At 63.6% G+C, this 16,593-nt stretch overlaps 2 protein-coding genes across 8 annotated transcripts; one reads left to right on the top strand and one right to left on the bottom strand.

Annotated features, from left to right (window-relative positions):
* Positions 1-1,429: 1,429 nt before the first annotated feature.
* Adamtsl5 (ADAMTS like 5) lies at positions 1,430-9,766 on the bottom strand. 7 transcript variants are annotated; one of them, XM_037198207.1, is made up of 14 exons: positions 9,675-9,766; positions 9,342-9,358; positions 8,707-8,775; positions 8,458-8,555; positions 7,293-7,456; positions 7,104-7,195; positions 6,397-6,457; positions 6,194-6,302; positions 5,190-5,317; positions 3,428-3,626; positions 3,178-3,344; positions 2,853-3,051; positions 2,688-2,759; positions 1,430-2,569 (listed from the first exon to the last, which is right to left on the bottom strand). In XM_037198207.1, the coding sequence occupies exons 4-14, from the start codon at positions 8,495-8,497 to the stop codon at positions 2,268-2,270; spliced, it is 1,533 nt and encodes a 510-aa protein (XP_037054102.1). In that variant the 5' UTR covers positions 8,498-8,555; positions 8,707-8,775; positions 9,342-9,358; positions 9,675-9,766; the 3' UTR covers positions 1,430-2,267. The 7 variants fall into 7 exon arrangements, with proteins under 7 accessions (XP_037054102.1, XP_037054100.1, XP_037054103.1 ...); XM_037198205.1 differs by lacking the exon at positions 9,675-9,766 and adding an exon at positions 4,605-4,716 and having other exon boundaries at positions 3,428-3,514; positions 9,342-9,426; XM_037198208.1 differs by lacking the exon at positions 9,342-9,358 and having other exon boundaries at positions 9,675-9,762.
* A 4,597-nt stretch (positions 9,767-14,363) lies between these two features.
* Positions 14,364-15,901, top strand: LOC114684142. Its single transcript, XM_028858619.2, has 3 exons — positions 14,364-14,472; positions 14,845-15,176; positions 15,486-15,901. The coding sequence occupies exons 1-3, from the start codon at positions 14,364-14,366 to the stop codon at positions 15,870-15,872; spliced, it is 828 nt and encodes a 275-aa protein (XP_028714452.1). The 3' UTR covers positions 15,873-15,901.
* The last annotated feature ends 692 nt before the right edge of the window (positions 15,902-16,593 follow it).

Here is a 16,593-nt window from a genome sequence, read left to right on the forward strand (position 1 = left end):
TGGCGGCGGCGGGAGAGGGAGGGAGCCTGAGGGCAGAGGGACCTGCGGGAACTCGGAGCTCGGGGAGGACTTTGGCTTTTGCTCTGGAAGGATCCAGGGCAGTCACTGATTAACCTTCCCCAGTCCCAGTGACTGCCCCTTGGGCACTAGAGATGGGTTGTCGCAGCTGGTCTGATCTGACCGTGTGGCCTGCGGTGAGGGGGTGGGTAGGGACAGGCAGAGGGGGGCGCGGAATCCAGCTTGGGCGTCGGGGGGGGGGGCAGCAAGAGGGAACTGGCAAAAGCGCCTCCCGTCTGAGGTGGGCCCCACCCACCCAGGGCAGCCAATGGGGAGGCAGTGGAAGGGAGGGCCCTCCTCGCCAGGCCAGAAACCTCCTCCTGCCTGTTAAACTACATAAGAGCCAGGTGTGGGTTAGGATAGGATGGGGGACATCCTCAGCTGCATAGTGACTTAGGGTCTAGCCTGGGCTATGTGAGGCCTTACTGACGGGAAGTCATGGATTTGGCAGGGCTGGCCATCAGCCCAGGGATGCTCTGCCCAGCTGTTCACACAGCGCCTGAGGATTTGAACTCAAGCCCTCCCGCTTACGGAGCAACACTTTACCAACTGAACCACAGCCTCAGGCCCCTCCGCCTACTCTTTATTTTGAGACAGGGTCTTCCTTACGTTTCCCAGGTGGCCCTGATGCTCACCCTGCCTCCATTCCCCACTGGGGCCACAGGTCTGGGCCAGCAAGGTGTCTCCCTGTGGTTATTCCAGTTACTGACGACCCCCAGTGTTTTCACGTGAAAACACCCCCCTTTATTGGTCACCACAGAGCCACATCTGAGGTGAACGGCATTCTGGGGGACAGCCACCTGTCTGTCACTGGAGCCGGCAGGCTGGACAGTGCCGCGGTGCCCAGGGGAGCATCCGGCCTCATGCTCCCGGCTGACCCGCACCACCAGCCCCCTGAGCCTTCCTGCTACTTCCGGGTTACTCCTCTCATGTGCACTGGACTCAGCGCCGGGCCCTGGCCCGAGATGACCCTGGGTCACGTTGGGCAGCCATTATAGGTGAGTGTGAGGTCGCCACGGCCTGCTGGAGCTGTGCCCTGCAGACCATCTCCCACCCTGGGAATCGGTGGTCCAGCCACGAGGGGGCGCTAGGACCCCGCAGATCCCTGTAGACCCCAGCTGCGCGTGGTGTGGGATTTGGGGGAGATTCTTGGTGCCCTCTACACCCCAGTGCCATAAAAGACCCATTAAACAAATGACCCAGCCGGGCGGTGGTGGCGCCCGCCTTTAATCCCTACACTCGGGAGGCAGAGGCAGGAGGATCTCCATGAGTTCAAGGCCAGCCTGGGCTACCAAGTGAGTTCCAGGAAAGGCGCAAAGCTACACAGAGAAACCCTGTCTCGGAAAAACAAACAAAAACAAACAAACAAACAAACCACACAAATGACCCCTGCTTATCCCAGAACAGTACTATGCCTCCCCAGGACTTGCTGGGTCTCCCACTTACAGTCAGTGCTCAATAAATGTTCGTAGACAGAGCTAACAGATGGGGAAACTGAGGCCTTTGGAAGGGCGAGGCGATGGGTCAGAGCCACAGGGGGTCTTGTGGAGGATCGAGGCAAGGCTGACAGTCCCCTGGCCTCTGGATCCCAGTCCTGGATGTCACTGAGGACAGGTTAGACCATAGGACCGAGGCAGGACCCAGAGAGGGACACCCCACTGGGGACGGCTTGCTGAGAGACTATAGGACAGACACCCATGATGTACAGACACTGAAATGAACTGGTAGCCTGGACAGAGCCCAGGTCAGGAGGCACACCGATTCTCTGTGTGTCCCCAAACTCTGACACCTCTGTGCTGGTCTCACGTGGGTCCAGTGCCCTGGGAGGGGGTGTCAGGAAAAGACAGTAATTTAGACACACCGTCTGAGCTGCCTCTGCTAGGGCGTCCCTGAGCCTAGAGAGCTGATGAGCAGCGGGGAAGGCCTTGTTCTTTTTCCGAGTTCTTATACTCGGAATTAAATAGTAATTTTAAAAGGGATGGACCAAAGTCGTTTGGTGGAAAGGTAGCCCGGCGGCGCAGGCCTTTAGTCCCAGCACTGGGGAGGCCGAGGCAGGCGGATCTCTGTGATTCAAGGCCAGCCGGGTCTACGCAGCGAGTTCCATGCCAGCCAAGGTTACAAACACAGTGTCTCGAAATATCCTGGCGGGAGATTTTTCTGAGTCACCCGACACCAGAAGCAGCAGCTGGTGAGCTCGCGCGGCGGGAGGTTTAGACCGGACAGCGGCGAGCAGCCAGGCGAACGCGGCTGTCCTCCGCCGGACTCCAGAGCCGAGCATAGCCCGCGTAGGGCAGCAGCAGCCGGTCCTGTGTGCCATCGGGGCTGACCAGTCGCCGGACAGCCAGTAGGTACTCCCGATGGGGGGCCAGTGGTGGGCAGGGGCAGGGGCCTGGCGCCCACACATACTCTCGAGTGCGCAGCGGTGAGTGGTTTTTGTAGATGAGCAGGACGCGCACCTCATAGCGGGTCTCCTCGGCCTGCCGGTGGCGGCCCAGCACGCGGGCCTGGAACACTGCACGAAGGTGACACTGGGGGTCAGCTGAGGTCAACGGAGAGGGTCAGAGCAACTATCCAGGAGGAGTTAAGGGTCATCGGGGTCAGCAGAAGGGGCCGAAGGTCAGGGGTCTCACCAAAGTCGCTGCCGCAGTAATGCAGAAGCCGGTGTGCGCGGCCCCTGCTGTCAGGGCATGGCCCGCAGGGGTCTACGGGGGAGGGGGTGTTGTCATGAGTGACACGGGCCTTGCCCCTGCCTGATACCGCTCCCCCACCCCACCCCCGCGCTGCCTTCGCCTCACCTGGGGTCAGGGATGCAACCCGGGCAGGGACGGCCTCGGGGACCGCAGGGGTGTCCGCAGGCTGAGGCTCCACCTCCCGAGGCTGAGGCTGTCGCAGGGGCCAGCCCAGGGCCTGCGCCTGCGCCTGGAAGGGACCGTAGCGCTCCCGGGGCAGCCAGAACTCGAAGTGCACGCCTGGATTGGGCTCCCGCAGCAGCACCTGGAGCGGGAGGGCGCGGGAGCTGGTGGCCCGCCCCGCCCCTCGGACCCCTGCCTCCCCATCTAACTGACCCCAGCGTCCCGCCTGTGTCCCAGGCTCCGCCTCCAGCCGTCCACTCGGGCCCACCTGCAGCAACAGCTCCTGGGAGGTGGGCCCGGCCGCCTGCAGAGTCTCCTCGGGGCCCGCCCCGCGGGTGTAGACCACGCGGGTGCCCGCAGCCTCATAGGTGCCAGGCAGGCTGGGCACCCCGTCCGCGCCGTTCAGCACGTAGCGCCCGTCGCGGGTCACCAGCGCTGCAAGAACCCAGTCAGCCTGCGCTCGCGGGAACCGCCTGCCCCCACGCCCAGCCTCAGTTTCCCCAGACGCCCCGCAGTACCCAGGTGGTTGTGGCTGCGCTGGGCCACGCGGATGTGCCTGGCGCCTTCGGGGATCAGAGTCACGTTCCAGTAGCCGGCGAAGGCACCTGGGGCAGGCGGGAGGTTGGGGGTGTAGCCCAGCAGGATTTTCTGGGATGCGCTGGGATGCGCAGGTGGAGGGGTAGCGGTTTGCACTGGGACGCACTGGGGTGGGATGCTCTGGGGTACACAAGAGACGGATACTCGGGGGTGCGCAAGGGAGGGATGCTCTGGGGTGCGCAGGGGAGGGATGCTCTGGGGTGCACAGGGCAGGGGAGGGATGCTCTGGGGTGCGCAGGGGAGGGATGCTCTGGGGTGCGCGGGGGGGTGGGGGGGCGGGGGGATGCCGGGGTGCGCAGGGGAGGGATGCTCTGGGGTGCGCAGGGGAGGGATGCTCTGGGGTGCGCATGGGAGGGATGCTCTGGGGTGCGCAGGGGAGGGATGCTCTGGGGTGCGCAGGACAGGGGAGGGATGCTCTGGGGTGCGCAGGGGAGGGATGCTCGGGGTGCACAGACAGGGGAGGGATGCTCGGGGGGGTCCGCAGCGGAGGGATGCTCGGGGTGCGCAAGGGAGGGATGCTCGGGGGTGCGCAGGACAGGGGAAGGATGCTCGGGGGTCCGCAGGGGAGGGATGCTCAGGGTGCGCAGGGGAGGGATGCTCGGGGGTGCGCAGGGGAGGGATGCTCGGGGTGCGCAGGGGAGGGATGCTCGGGGGTCCGCAGGGGAGGGATGCTCGGGGGGTGCACAGGACAGGGGAGGGATGCTCGGGGGTGCGCAGGGGAGGGATGCTCGGGGTGCGCAGGGGAGGGATGCTCGGGGGGTGCACAGGACAGGGGAGGGATGCTCGGGGTCGCAGGGGAGGGATGCTGGGGGCTCGCAGCAGCCAGGTGCACTTTGGATGCGAGCGTGTGCTCAGGGACTGATAGCTTCGGATTAAATGAGATGCTACTGAGGAGAGGCAGGGAAGGGGTTAAGAGCGCATCCATTCGAGAGAGGGTGGGACGCTCTGTCGGCGGCCAGTCAGGGCGAGGGCTTGAGGAGCGGGGCCTCCGAATGTCCAATCAACGAGAGTCTCGGCTCCCGGGAGCCCGCCTTGTGAAAGGGACACTCTCCACGGTACTCCGCAAGCGCATGCGCTGGGGCGGGACGGGGCAGTCACCCGCGTCGCGGAACACGCGCTGCACGAACAGGCACGAGTCGTTGGCGCCACCGCAGAGGCCGCAGCGGTCCTCGAGGGCGCCGGAGCCCAGCAACCCGTCACAGCCGGGGCTCTGCGGGGACACGGGGTCAGGGTGGGCGTGGCCGGGCGCGCCGAGTGGGCGGGGCTCATGACGAAGAGGCGGGGCTGGAGAGAGCGCACGGCAAGCAGAGGGGCGGGGCTGGAGAGAGCGCACGGCAAGCAGAGGGGCGGGGCCTGGCGATGAAGCCTGGTGGTGGGCGGGGCCTGAGCATTAAGGCGGGGCCTGAAAGGAGGCGGGGCCTAGGCAGAGCCCGGTGGGGATTGGTGTGTTGGGCTTGGAAGGAAAGTGTGGGAGGAGCCACGAGCGTGTGACTGGAGGGGTAGGTGGAGCCCGGAGCCAAATGGGCGGGCCTTGAAAGACCCGGAGGGAGGGGCTTGGGCCTGGACCTGAGCGATGGGCGGGGTCTAGCGTGAAGGGGCGGGGACCGACGTAGGTGGTGGGAGGTGGCCGGGGCGGGGCCTACAGGGAAATGCGCTGGTGGGGCGGGGCCGGCGGGGCCTCACCAGACAGCGGCCTGCGACGCAGAGGCCCTGGGCCCCGGGGGTGCAAGGGGTGCCGTCCAGCACGCGGCCGAAGCTGTGGTAGAAGGCGTGGCCCTCGGCCAGGCAGTTGAGGTCACACAGGTTGGGTGCTGAGGGCGGGAGGGGTGGGTGAGTCCGGGGCCGGCCCCATGGCCCGCCCCGCCCGCCCGCCTCCTCCAGCCCTGCCCTCTTCGTGGCCCAGCTCCACGCTCCAGGCCATGCGCTTTCTTTCTTTTTGTTTTTGTTTTTGAGACTGCGTCTCTTTACATAACCCGAGCTGTCCTGGATCTCTTGCTGGCTTCTGTCTAAGCCCAGGCTGGCCTCGAACTCACAGAGATCCCCCTGCCTCTGCCTCCCGAGGGCTGGGATCAAAGGCGCGCGCCTCCACCTTCCCTGCACCCCAGTCTCCTCCATCTCCCGCACTCCGTGTCTCCGTGCCCTCCAGGCCACACCCCCACTCTGCCCTCCAGCTTCCCATCCCGGCCCAGTAACACTGCCTTGAGTAAGAGAGCAAGCCTGAGCTGGCTGTACTGCCGGCCTGTGCCTCAGTTTCCCTTCCCTGTCCGGTGGGACCCGCAGGCTGGCGGCAGACCTAGTCGGTGCTGTGGGGGAGGCAGATGGAGGGCGCCCCGGGAGTTGGTGGCGTCCCCGCTTGGCCCGGCCTACCTGCCCCACCGAGCCGGCCCGCCTGTCTCCCTTCATCTGGAGGCTGCTGCCCCGGGCACCCAGTTATATAAGCTGCTATTTTCAGCTCCGCGCGACAACATTTCCTGTTAGTGGGATCAGCCTGAAAACTGTCGGCCTCTGGATAAAACTCTTCAAGTCAGTCCTCAGCCTAGAGGTTGACGCTGTGCCAAAGGGACCGCTTCCTCCCTTCACCGGCTCCTACATATGCTTCAAAACCCCATCCCAGTGCCTGCGCCTCTGGGTGTTTCTGGACTCCTTTCAAAGTTCTCTGTTTCACCCCAGGAGGTCAGATTACTCACCCCCGTGGAAGGGCACCCATTGGTAGGTCTTCTGGGTGCCCAGGACAGGGTGGCCATTGTAGAGAGCGCACTGCAGGTCTCGGAAGGGTATTGCCCCTGGGGGGCAGTCCTGGGAGAGGACACAGATGGGTAGACGAGACCAGGGAGACCAAGCAGGGGCCTTTGGGGCGGGGGTACCAAGGGGTGGGGCGGACTCGGCTTACGGGCAGCTGGCACACCCGGTACTCATGGCTGTCGCCCCAGCAAGGCTCCTCTCCGGGGAGTCTGCAAGAAACAGGGGGGCCGGGCGTCGCAGGACCCCACCCCGGGGACCCTCCCCACCGGGACCCCCACCCGGGGACCCTCCCCACCGGACCCCCACCCCGGGACCCTCACCCCGGGACCCCGGGACCGGGGACCCCCACCCCGGGGACCCTCCCCACCGGGACCCCCACCCCGGGGACCCCCACCCGGGGACCCCCCCACCGGGACCCACCCCGGGGACCCTCACCCCGGGGACCCCAACCCCGGGACCCCCACCCCGGGACCCCCACCCCGGGACCCCCATCGGGACCCCCACCCCGGGACCCCCACCCGGGACCCCCACCCCGGGCCCCCCATCGGGACCCCACCCCGGGGACCCCCACCCACCCCGGGGACCCCTCCCCATCGGGACCCTCCCCACCGGAACCCCCACCCCGGGGCCCTCCCCATCGGGACCCCCACCCCGGGGACCCTCCCCACCGGGACCCCCACACAGGCCCCCCCCCCCCCCCCCCCCCCCCCCCCCCCCCCCGGCCAGGCCGCCCCCGCCCGCCCCGGCCCCGCCCGCATTCCAGCGGCCCCGGGATGAAAGGGCGCACGGCGAGTGTGGGCAGGCCAGGGGCGCGGCCCGGCGGGCGAGGGCGGCCCCGGGAGCGGCTCCGCTTACCGGACACAGCGGCGGCTGCGCACGGCGACGCCCCGGCCGCACGAGCTGGAACACCTGCTCCAAGACCCCCAGGGCGTCCACTCCCCCGGACCCTACTTGAGGGTAGAGAGGGGGGTCAGCCAGGGGGAGGGCGGGGGTCCCTGCCGCATCCACATCCCTGCGCCGCTCCCGGGCCCTTCGCCCCCTTACCTGAGCAGGAACCCCCAAATCACGGCTCAGGAGGGTCCACAGCAAGAGCAGAAGGTTCCGGAAGAGGAGGCGCTGAGCGGCAGGACCAGGGTGGATGGCCATCTCAGCCCTGGCTGGCTGTGTGATCCCCGAGGGCAGCTGAACCTCTCTGTGCCCTCTTGTCCCTAAAAAGAAAGGAGGTAACAGCAGCCCCCGCCTCTCCGGAGAGCCTCGAGGGGGCCATTGGCTCGGGTCAGGCCCTCCGCGGGGCCTAGGAACTTCATGTGTTGTTCCTTGTTTTGAAATTAATTTTAGTTTGAGATGAATGTGGTGGCCCACGCCTGTATTCTCCGCTCTCGGGAGGCAGAGGCTGAGTTCGAGGCCAGCCTGGGCTACAGAGTGAGTTCCGAGACAGCCAGGGCTGCACAGAGAAACCCTGCTTCAAAAAAACAAAGCAAAAAATTCGGTTTTACTTGTAGTGCGGTGCCCGAAGACGCCGGGAGCCGGGGCCCCTTCAGGCTGAGCTGTCACGGCTGTGCCCAGCCTGACAGGGTGCTGGGAACCAAACATGGTTCTCTCCAAGGGCAGGATGAGGCCTCGAACCCTGAACATCTCCCCAGCGCCTTGCTTGTTTATTGGAGACAGGGTCTCACTGTGTGGCCCAGGCTGTCCTGATCTCACTCTGTAGCCCAGGCTGGTCTCGAACTCACAGAGATCCGCCTGCCTCTGCCTCCCGAGTGCTGGGATTAAAGGTGTGCACCACCATGCCTACGTCATTTTTTTAATTTTTATTTTTTGAGACAGGGTCTTGTAGCCCAGGCTGGCCTTGAACTCCCTAGGTAGCTGAGGATGACCTTGAACTCATGACCTTCCTGCCTCCTCTTCTAGTGCTGAAGACTAGGTGTTTGCCCTAGGACCTAGCTCCTCCTCCTCCTCCCCCTCCTCCTCCTCCTCCTCCTCCTCCTCGCCCTCCCCCTCCTCCCCTCCTCCTCCTCCAGTCTTGCTCGGGTAGCTCGGGTCAGGCCCAAACTCTGGAAAATCCTCCTGTCTCAGCCCCTGGGTCATGACTAACAGACCCGGGCTGCCACACAGTCAGCTGTTATTATTGGTAGTGTGTTCTTTTCTAACGCACACAGTAGGTGCCTAATGCAACCACGGGAGGGATCCTTTAAGCACAGTTCATCACCCCTTCCATCTACCTTCTTGGGTGGCCAGGAGCCAACCATTCCGGTTCCTTGGGCCTCAGTTTCCCCGTCTGTGCAGTGTCCATGAGTCTCTTAGACCCTGTAGAGGGGGCAGGGGGGGGGGCTCCTTCAGAAACTCGGGATGCAATGGGTGCCGCCCTCCGGGCCGCGCCCCAGCCTCTGGGGACTCCTCTGCTCCCAGACGCCCCGTAGCCTTAGGGAACCCCCCCACGGCGGGCGGGGAAGCTGACCCGGCCTCCTTCCTGCACGAGTGCCATGGTGTCATCGGCCAGGGGCGTGGGCTGCGGCGCCCCGAGGGTCTGCAGAGAAATGGGCAGGGTAGGGCTGGGCAGAGGCCTCAGTTTCCCCCATCTGCGGGGACCGGATGAAGTCATTCTCGGCCCACGCCCTCCTCGTGATCCGGGCCTGGCAGGACAAGCCAGGAGGGACGGGAACCAAGGCCCCGTGAGTCCCTGCCGGGGCCGGGGCCAGGCGCTCTGAAGGGCACGCCGGAGCCCGGAGCCCCGCAGGGTCCAGGTCCCCGGGGAGGGAAGGCCGGGGTCCCCCAGCCCGGCCGGAGCCAGGCCGGAGCCGGTGGTCAGCCGCACTGACGCGGTCATCCCACGCTCTGGGGCACCCTGGGGACCGAGGCGGCTGGAACCCCCGGGGCGTTGCTTCACGACGCCCGCCCGCCGGGAGCCCTCCCTCCGCGGCCCCGGAGGCTGGGCTGGCCCGGGAAGGAAGAGAGAGGCTGGGGAGGGGACTTCGTGGGGGGCCTCCTACCCCGGCTGTCAGTGCCCTCTGGGGAGCAGCACACCCCTCTCCTGCACTGGCGTGGCAGGGCTTCCGTTCCACCCCGGAGGAAGTGCGGACCCCCCAAACTCACCACCATCCTACGGATCGCTGCTTTCGCCCCAAGGAGGGAAAGGAGCCAATCGCACTGTCGCCACACCAGCCGGGATAGTGGCGGGATGAGAAGAGGGACTTACCGACTGCTCAGAGCCCTCGGCAAGGCGTCCAGGCTTCCCTGGGACGCCCCAGGGACTGGCGGAAGCGGCGGGGCCCCGAGGTGCGGGACTGGGGAGCTCAGTCGGTCCCTCCCACCCGGGCCTCCCAGGCGCGCCCAGGCTGGGGTCACCGAGGGCGCAGGCCCGGGGCGCCCTCGTGCGGTGGGAGAGGGCGCAAAGAGTTGGGCATGGAGCTGCGGCAGGGGACTGACCGACTGCGCCTGGCAGCGTCGTCGTGGCCCAACGTTGGTCGCGGTATCCTGGGTGCCAGTGACCTTGGGAAGTCCAGCTGCGGGGCGGTGCGCGGGGGTGACCGGGCTGCTATTCCGGGCGCCGCACTCAGGGCCGGGGAATGTGCGCGGAGCTGGGGCTCTGAGTGGGACAGTGCGCACCCCGAGTACCCCGTCCTGGTCCTCAGCACCCCGCAACCAGACTCTCCAAGCCCGTCCCCATCACCCGCTCAACCCAGGCTCCTACCCATCCCAGGGGGCCCCCACCCGGTCCCCATCTCCCCCAGTGAGTCCTCCACGCCCGGGGACCCATCTCCCTCTCGAACCGGACTCCCCGCCCGGGTCCCTAGCATCCCCTCCCGAGGCCCCGCACGCCCGCTGGGGGCGGAGGGACCCTCCCTGCCGCGCATTCCCGGCCGCTGCCGTCACCGACCCTCCACCCAGCCCCGCCCTCCAGGCCCGCCGCCAGCGCCGCTTTCCCTCGCCTGGTTCTGGCCCCAAGTCCTCCGCCTCAGTTTCCCCAACCCTGGTACCTAGCCAGCTCCTTTTGGATCCTCCAAGGCTCCCAACAACCCCACCTCCTCCGTGGCGTCCCCTGGCAGCCAGGAGAGGACACTACGGCAGATAGCCGGTGCCGGGCGCTGAACTTGCCTCCTCCGGGAAGCGCACCTGGCCGACCCTGGTGGGGAGAGCTTTCCCGTCAGCGAGCAGGGCCTGCAGTATTTACTCCATGCAGGGCACAGTGCCTGCTGTATACACCTGCTTCAGGGCAGTCTGCTGGACAGGGCCCAGCCAGGGACAGCCACTGGGAGCTGTATAACCACTCAGTGCCATCTTCTGTGTGCGCATGGCTGTGAGCCAAGCCGCCAGCCCCAGCCAGGGCAGGAGGCCCCCCGGGCCATCACCCCAACTTCTAACGCCCATCGTCCCATTGAAGCGTGGCATGGAGCGTCAGAAGGGGTCTCACTGAACAGGGGCCAGAGAGAGAGAGAGGTGGCCTAGCCGGGGTCAGCACAAGAATAAGAGGCGGTCCTGAAGTCCTGGTGTGGGAAGAAGGGGCCCCGGTGAGGCAGAGATGAGGACAGCGTGGGGGAGGGGAGCCCGCGCAGCAGGCACTGATTTACAGGGGAAATACGCAACAGGAACTGTACTGTCCAAGGAGTGCGTCCGGCGGGCCCTGGAGTATACACCAGGCACCCTGTCCTTTATGACACGTGTTTACAGGAAGCACTATGTCTTGCGGAATGTGCATACAGCGGGCCCTGTGCCTGGCATGGCGCACATGTACAACAGGCATTCCCCTTGGCAGGAATGGTATACAGCCGGTACTCTGCTGGGCCGCTCCTGCCTACAGTAGGCACTACGCTCTGAAGAGTGTGTCCACTGGACGTGGTTCTTTCCCCGAGTCCCTACAGCGGTCGCTACCCGCGCGGCACAGCAGGCGCGCAGAAAAGCGCCGCAAAACCCGAGCCCCGCACGGGGGCCCTAGAGCGGGCGCTGGTCCTGAAAGAGCGCATACAGCAGGCGCTGAGCTCTGCAGGGTGCGTTCCGGGCCGCGCGGCGCGGCGCCTCGTGCAGCCCCGGCTCTGTCCGGCAGAGGGCGCAGCAGGACGCCGGAGCTCCGTCAACTCTGCTGCTGGGGACGGCTGGGGACAGCTCGGCTCCACACCCCGCCCCAGCTGGGTCCGCACCCTCGGGGTTCCTAGAGCCCGTTCCCCGAGGCCGAGCCAGGACGGGATGCGGACAGGGCTGAGTGGGGCTCTTGGCTACCCGTATGTCCAGGGCCCTGGGCTTACGAACCCAGTGGCTTACAGCCCGGCTTATGCACTTAAACATTTATCAAGCGGGTACAAGTGGGCGTGGCCATACAGGAGGGTCGGGAGCCAACCTGGGCTACATAAAACTCGGTATCGGCGCAAGACAGGGTTCTGGGGTTGGGGCTTATCTGGCACCGTCACACCTAAGTGCGTGCGAAGCCTGGGGGTGGCGGGTCATCCCCAAGACAGCAACCAGGAGAGGGTGCACACACCTGACATCCCAGAACTGCGGGGGGTGGAGGTGGGAGGATCAGGGGTTCAAAGTCATCACTGGTTACAGATGGAGTTCGAGGCCAGCCTAGGCTCCAGAGTGAGGCTGCCTCAAAAACCAGGAAGGCAGGCGGAACCTTGGGGCGCTCTGTGGGCCCCTCAGAACTCCCCTGGGGTCCCTGAGGCCTGGGGCCTTGGCACCTGGTTCCCAGGATGCTCCTCCTGCCTCCTGAGGACGTTGAGGACCCATCACCGCCATCCAGACTCTGCCCCATGGCACAGGGACGAGGGTGCAGAATCGGGACCCACACTGCCCAGGTCATCCTGTGCAGGGGTGGGGTGGCTCTGGGCTCCTGTCTTCCCGCTTGGGTGCTCACTTATGGAGCAAACGGTTTGTTTTCTTTTGGCTTTTCCTGGTGGCGGGCACCGTGCTCAGGCGGGTACCTACTGCACTGTCAGCCCAAGAGCCGTGGGAGCAGGGAGGCAGAAGCAGCATTTGAGGAGCCGGATTCCTGGGTCCAGCATGACCTGAAGCCGGATGCCTAAACTGCTTTCTACTTTGGCCACACTGGGTTCGGGTGGCTTCTGTGCATGATGTGGACTTGGCTGGAGGTGGACTTCGGGCGTCTACAAGGGCTCTCCCCCACGGTTTTTCAGACAGGGTCTCTTCCTGGAACTCACTGATTCGCCTAGGCTGTCTGGCCAGGGAGCCCCGATCCTTCCGTCCCCACCTCCCCAGCGCTGGGTTTATAGCTGTTTCCCAGGCATTGTTTTTTTTTTTTTTTAAAATTTTTTTTTTTTTTAATTTTACAACACCACTCAGTTCCACATAATAGCCACAGATTCCCATGCTCTCCCCCCCCGCCCCCTCCCCCTCCCCCAGCCCACCCCCCATTCCCACCTCCTCCAGATCAAGGTCTCCCCGAAGACCGGGATCGACCTGATAGACTCAGTCCAGGCAGGTCCAGTCCCCTCCTCCCAGACCGAGCCAAGCGTCCCTGCATAAGTCCCAGGATTCAAACAGCCAGCTCATGCAACGAGACCAGGACCCGGCACCAACACACGGCTGCCTCCCAAACAGATCAAGCCAAATGACTGTCTCACCCATTCAGAGGGCCTGATCCAGCTGGGGGCCCCTCAGCCTTTGGTTCATAGTTCATGTGCTTCCATTCATTTGGTTATTTGTCCCTGTGCTTTATCCAACCTTGGTTTCAACAATTCTCGCTCATATAAACCCTCCTCTTTCTCACTAATTAGACTCCCAGTGCTCCACCAGGGGCCCAGCCGTGGATGTCTGCATCCAGATTCCTCAGTCCTTGGATGGGGTTTATGGCACAACTATCAGGGTGTTTGGCCATCCCATCACCAGAGTAGGTCAGTCCATTGCCAGCAGTCTTTTGCGGGGGTATCTTTGTGGATCTCCGTGGGCCTCCCTAGCTCTCTGCTTCCTCCCCCATTGTTTTGAGACAGAGTCTCAAGTAGCCCAGGTTGGGCTTGAACTCTTTCTGTAGGGAAGGATGACCCCGACCCTAAACTCCGAATCCTCATGCCTCCGCTTGCTGAGTTTTGGGATGACAGGCATGTACTACCATGCCTGGCTCACTGCCCCCCTCTCCCCCCACACCCCCGTATCTGCTGAGACTCAGCTCTTTCCCTGCCATTAGCAAAAAGACCCACACAGGCAAAAACGGATCACTCCTGCAGAAACCCGGCCAGTTCTGACGTCCACACAGCACCTGCTCAGCGCGTCAATCAATGTCCCTGCTCGGAGGAGGTCGATGCCATGGCCGACAGGAGAAAGGATGTGCGGAGGGGCCTGTGCCGAAGAAGTCCCACCTGCTGGTCAGTGGCACCAAGGACTCAGGTCCCCTGAGGACACCAACCCTGTCAGCAGAAACATGGCCGGCTCAGGAAGGCCAGAGAACAGGGACAGCTCAAAGACAAATCAGATCGTGAAGCTGCAAGGAGAAGACTCGGGGCAACAAGGGGTCGGAGAGATTCCAGGGCAGGGCGGTGGTGGCGCACGCCTTTAATCCCCGCACTCGGGAGGCAGAGGCAGGCAGGTCTCTGTGAGTTCCAGCCTGGTCTACAGAGCGAGTTCCAGGACAGCCAGGGCTGCACGGAGAAACCCTGCCTGGGGGGTCGGGGTTGGAGAGATGGCTCACAGAGCTTCCTGCTCCTGCAGAGGACCCGAGTTCAGTTCCCGTTACCCACACTGGGCAGCTCTGGGGGAATCCGGAGAGTATTGCAAGTACATACCCATACCCAGATACACACAGAGTTAAAAATAAAATAAAAATTCAATAACTACAAAGTTTAAAAACAAAGAATAGGTCAGAGCAGGCCAATTCAGCAATAGAGATTGTTCTTTTTTTTTTCTTTCAGATTTTACTTTATTTTTCCTTTAATTTTTATCATTTTGTTTTTTATGTGCATTGGTGTTTTGTCTGCATTTATGCCTGTTTGAGGGTGTTGGATCCTGGAGCTGGAGTTACAGACAGAGCTGGGAATTGAACCTACGTCCTGTGGGAGAGCAGCCAGTGAGTGCTCTTAACTGAAAAGCCATCTCTGCAGCCTGGGGAACTACGTTTTTGATCCGGCAGCCTCGCTCCTGTTTCGGGCTGAATGACATCCCAGCGCGTGGATGGGCACACTGCGCGTCCATCGTCCGTCTGTGGATACCGGGCTGTCCTGGGAAGATTCGTGGCGAGAGCACTCCGTGGAGACTCAACTCTGTGTGCAAAGGCCCTGGGGTAGGGTAGGCTGGGCGTGGGTGTGGGAGTTACAGGGGAGAGGTGGGTGTGGGGGAGCACAGGGCCTGACCCCGTCCGACCCTGAGGGTGCCACGGCCGAGACCTCCATGAGCTTCCTGCTGCTCTGAAGTGGACACGAGACACGTGACCTCCAGGATGCAGCCACTGTGCCGTGGGGACAGGTTCAGAGGTGGGCCACCCCTCTGGTCCTTTCTTGTTGTGAAGCAGCCTCCCCAGGCCTCAGAGTCCCCAGTTGGGTCCGGGGCTTCTGGCCTCAGTGGCCCTGAGGGTCGAGCGGCTTCCACCTGGTTCTGCAGATTGGCTTCAGCTCCGCATATGAGAGTTCAGAGTGAGATGTGGGCAGGACGTGAGTTTCACGTCAGCCCGCCCCACGGCCACCACTAAAGTCACCTTCCTGGGCATTCGCTCCCGCACACCCCTGCTGGGTCACCTGCCCAGGTCCTGGGGTGTCTGGAGTGCTCGGGAGAGCCGCTTCCCTCCTGCCTCCCGACGCTCGGGACGCCACGTCTCTGGGTGGCCGAGGGCTCACGGGCGCAGCCACGTGGAGCCCAGATAAGGACAAGGCACCGTCCCTCAGTCATGTGGCCGGGAGCCTGGGCCACCGCGAGGACCCACACACAAGCCCCGAGAGTCTCCGGGGAGCCTCAGTGGCGGACGGCAGCCACCCCCGCCACCTGCAGCAGGTATTTTGAGCAACGCTTCCCAAAACTTCTCCAGAGAAATCTGCTGAGTCCGAAGAGTTATCTCAGGTCAGCAAAAGCAGAGGGACGGGAAGGAACCATGGCTGGGCTGAGGGCACTGCAGCTTCGGGGCGCCCCGCCTAAGACAAGCTGGCCAGCCTCTGCCAGGTATGATGGTACACGCCTGCCATCTAGAACTCAGAAGGCTGACACAGCACGGGGAGGAGTTCAAGGCCAGCCTGGGCTACATGGGCATGTCTGTCTTTTTAGTGCATGGTTCATTCACACACCTGTCCTACCATTCATCTCCAGAACGTTCCGTCTCCCCACACCGAAGCTCTGTTTCCATTCAATATGAACTCCCAGTCTCCAGCGCCCACAAACCCACTTCCTGTCTCTGGATTGGCCTGTTCTGGACATTTCCTGACCTGGACTCCACTGTGGGGCCCTTTGCATCTGGATCTCTCACTGAGCACCACGTCCCTAAGGGCTCTCCATGTACTGTCTGTGGGTGCGGGTGTGAGAACTTCAGTCCTGTTCATGGCTGCATGGTATTCCACCGTGGCCACGGGCCTCATCACAGGTCCATCATTCATTTGTGGACACCGGCTGTCCCTACCTTCGGGCTGCTGTGACATTTCGGTATCTCTGTCCACCTTTTTTCTCTCTGGGTTTTGTTTGTTTGTTTGTTTGTTTTGAGACGGTTTCTTTATGTAGCCCTCCATAGACCAGGCTGGCCTTGAACTCACAGAGATCCGCCTGCCTCTGCTTCTCGTGGGCTGGGATTAAAGGAGTGCGCCACCACCACCGCCCCGCTCCTTTGAGTTTTTGAGACAGGGTCTCAGCACAGGTTACCCCTTGAACTCACTCTGTAGCCAAAGTTAGCTTGGAACTCACCATCCTCCTGCCTCAAACCCCTGAGCAGCTGGAATCACAGCCCTCCCAGCCTCGTATTGAGCAGGAAGCACAGGTCCTGTGCCACCCACATCTTCCAGACCCCACCGCACAGTGATCCTGGGGTACATTCCACTTAGACGTCGTCCCAGAGGAGACCCCACACCCACCCACCATCCCTCCATCTCCTAATGTTGCCGGAGGCCTAGCAGGGGAGCCAAGGGTGGCTTGGACCGGGCTGGGTGGGCAGGGGGTCTGGGGAGTGGGGGGTCCCTCTCAGAGGGGCACAGGCTGGCAGGGGGTCACCCAGCTCTCTGGTGCAGACTCAGCCACAGCCGTCCCAGGAGCAGCGGGGTGGGGGTGGGGGAACGCTGTCAGCTGATGCGCACGCTGCAGGGCGCCAGGCCAGGAACTCCGTTTCTTCTGTCCCAGGAAATTTCTGTTATTCTGTGGACTCAGCCACCCACCCAAGTGCCAGGCTCTGCTCCCTGGGGCTGGAAGCCAGGGGACAGAAATTCAGCTACAG

The sequence above is a fragment of the Peromyscus leucopus genome, chromosome 22 (genome assembly GCF_004664715.2).
Source record: "Peromyscus leucopus breed LL Stock chromosome 22, UCI_PerLeu_2.1, whole genome shotgun sequence".
NCBI classification, from domain to species: domain Eukaryota; kingdom Metazoa; phylum Chordata; class Mammalia; order Rodentia; family Cricetidae; genus Peromyscus; species Peromyscus leucopus.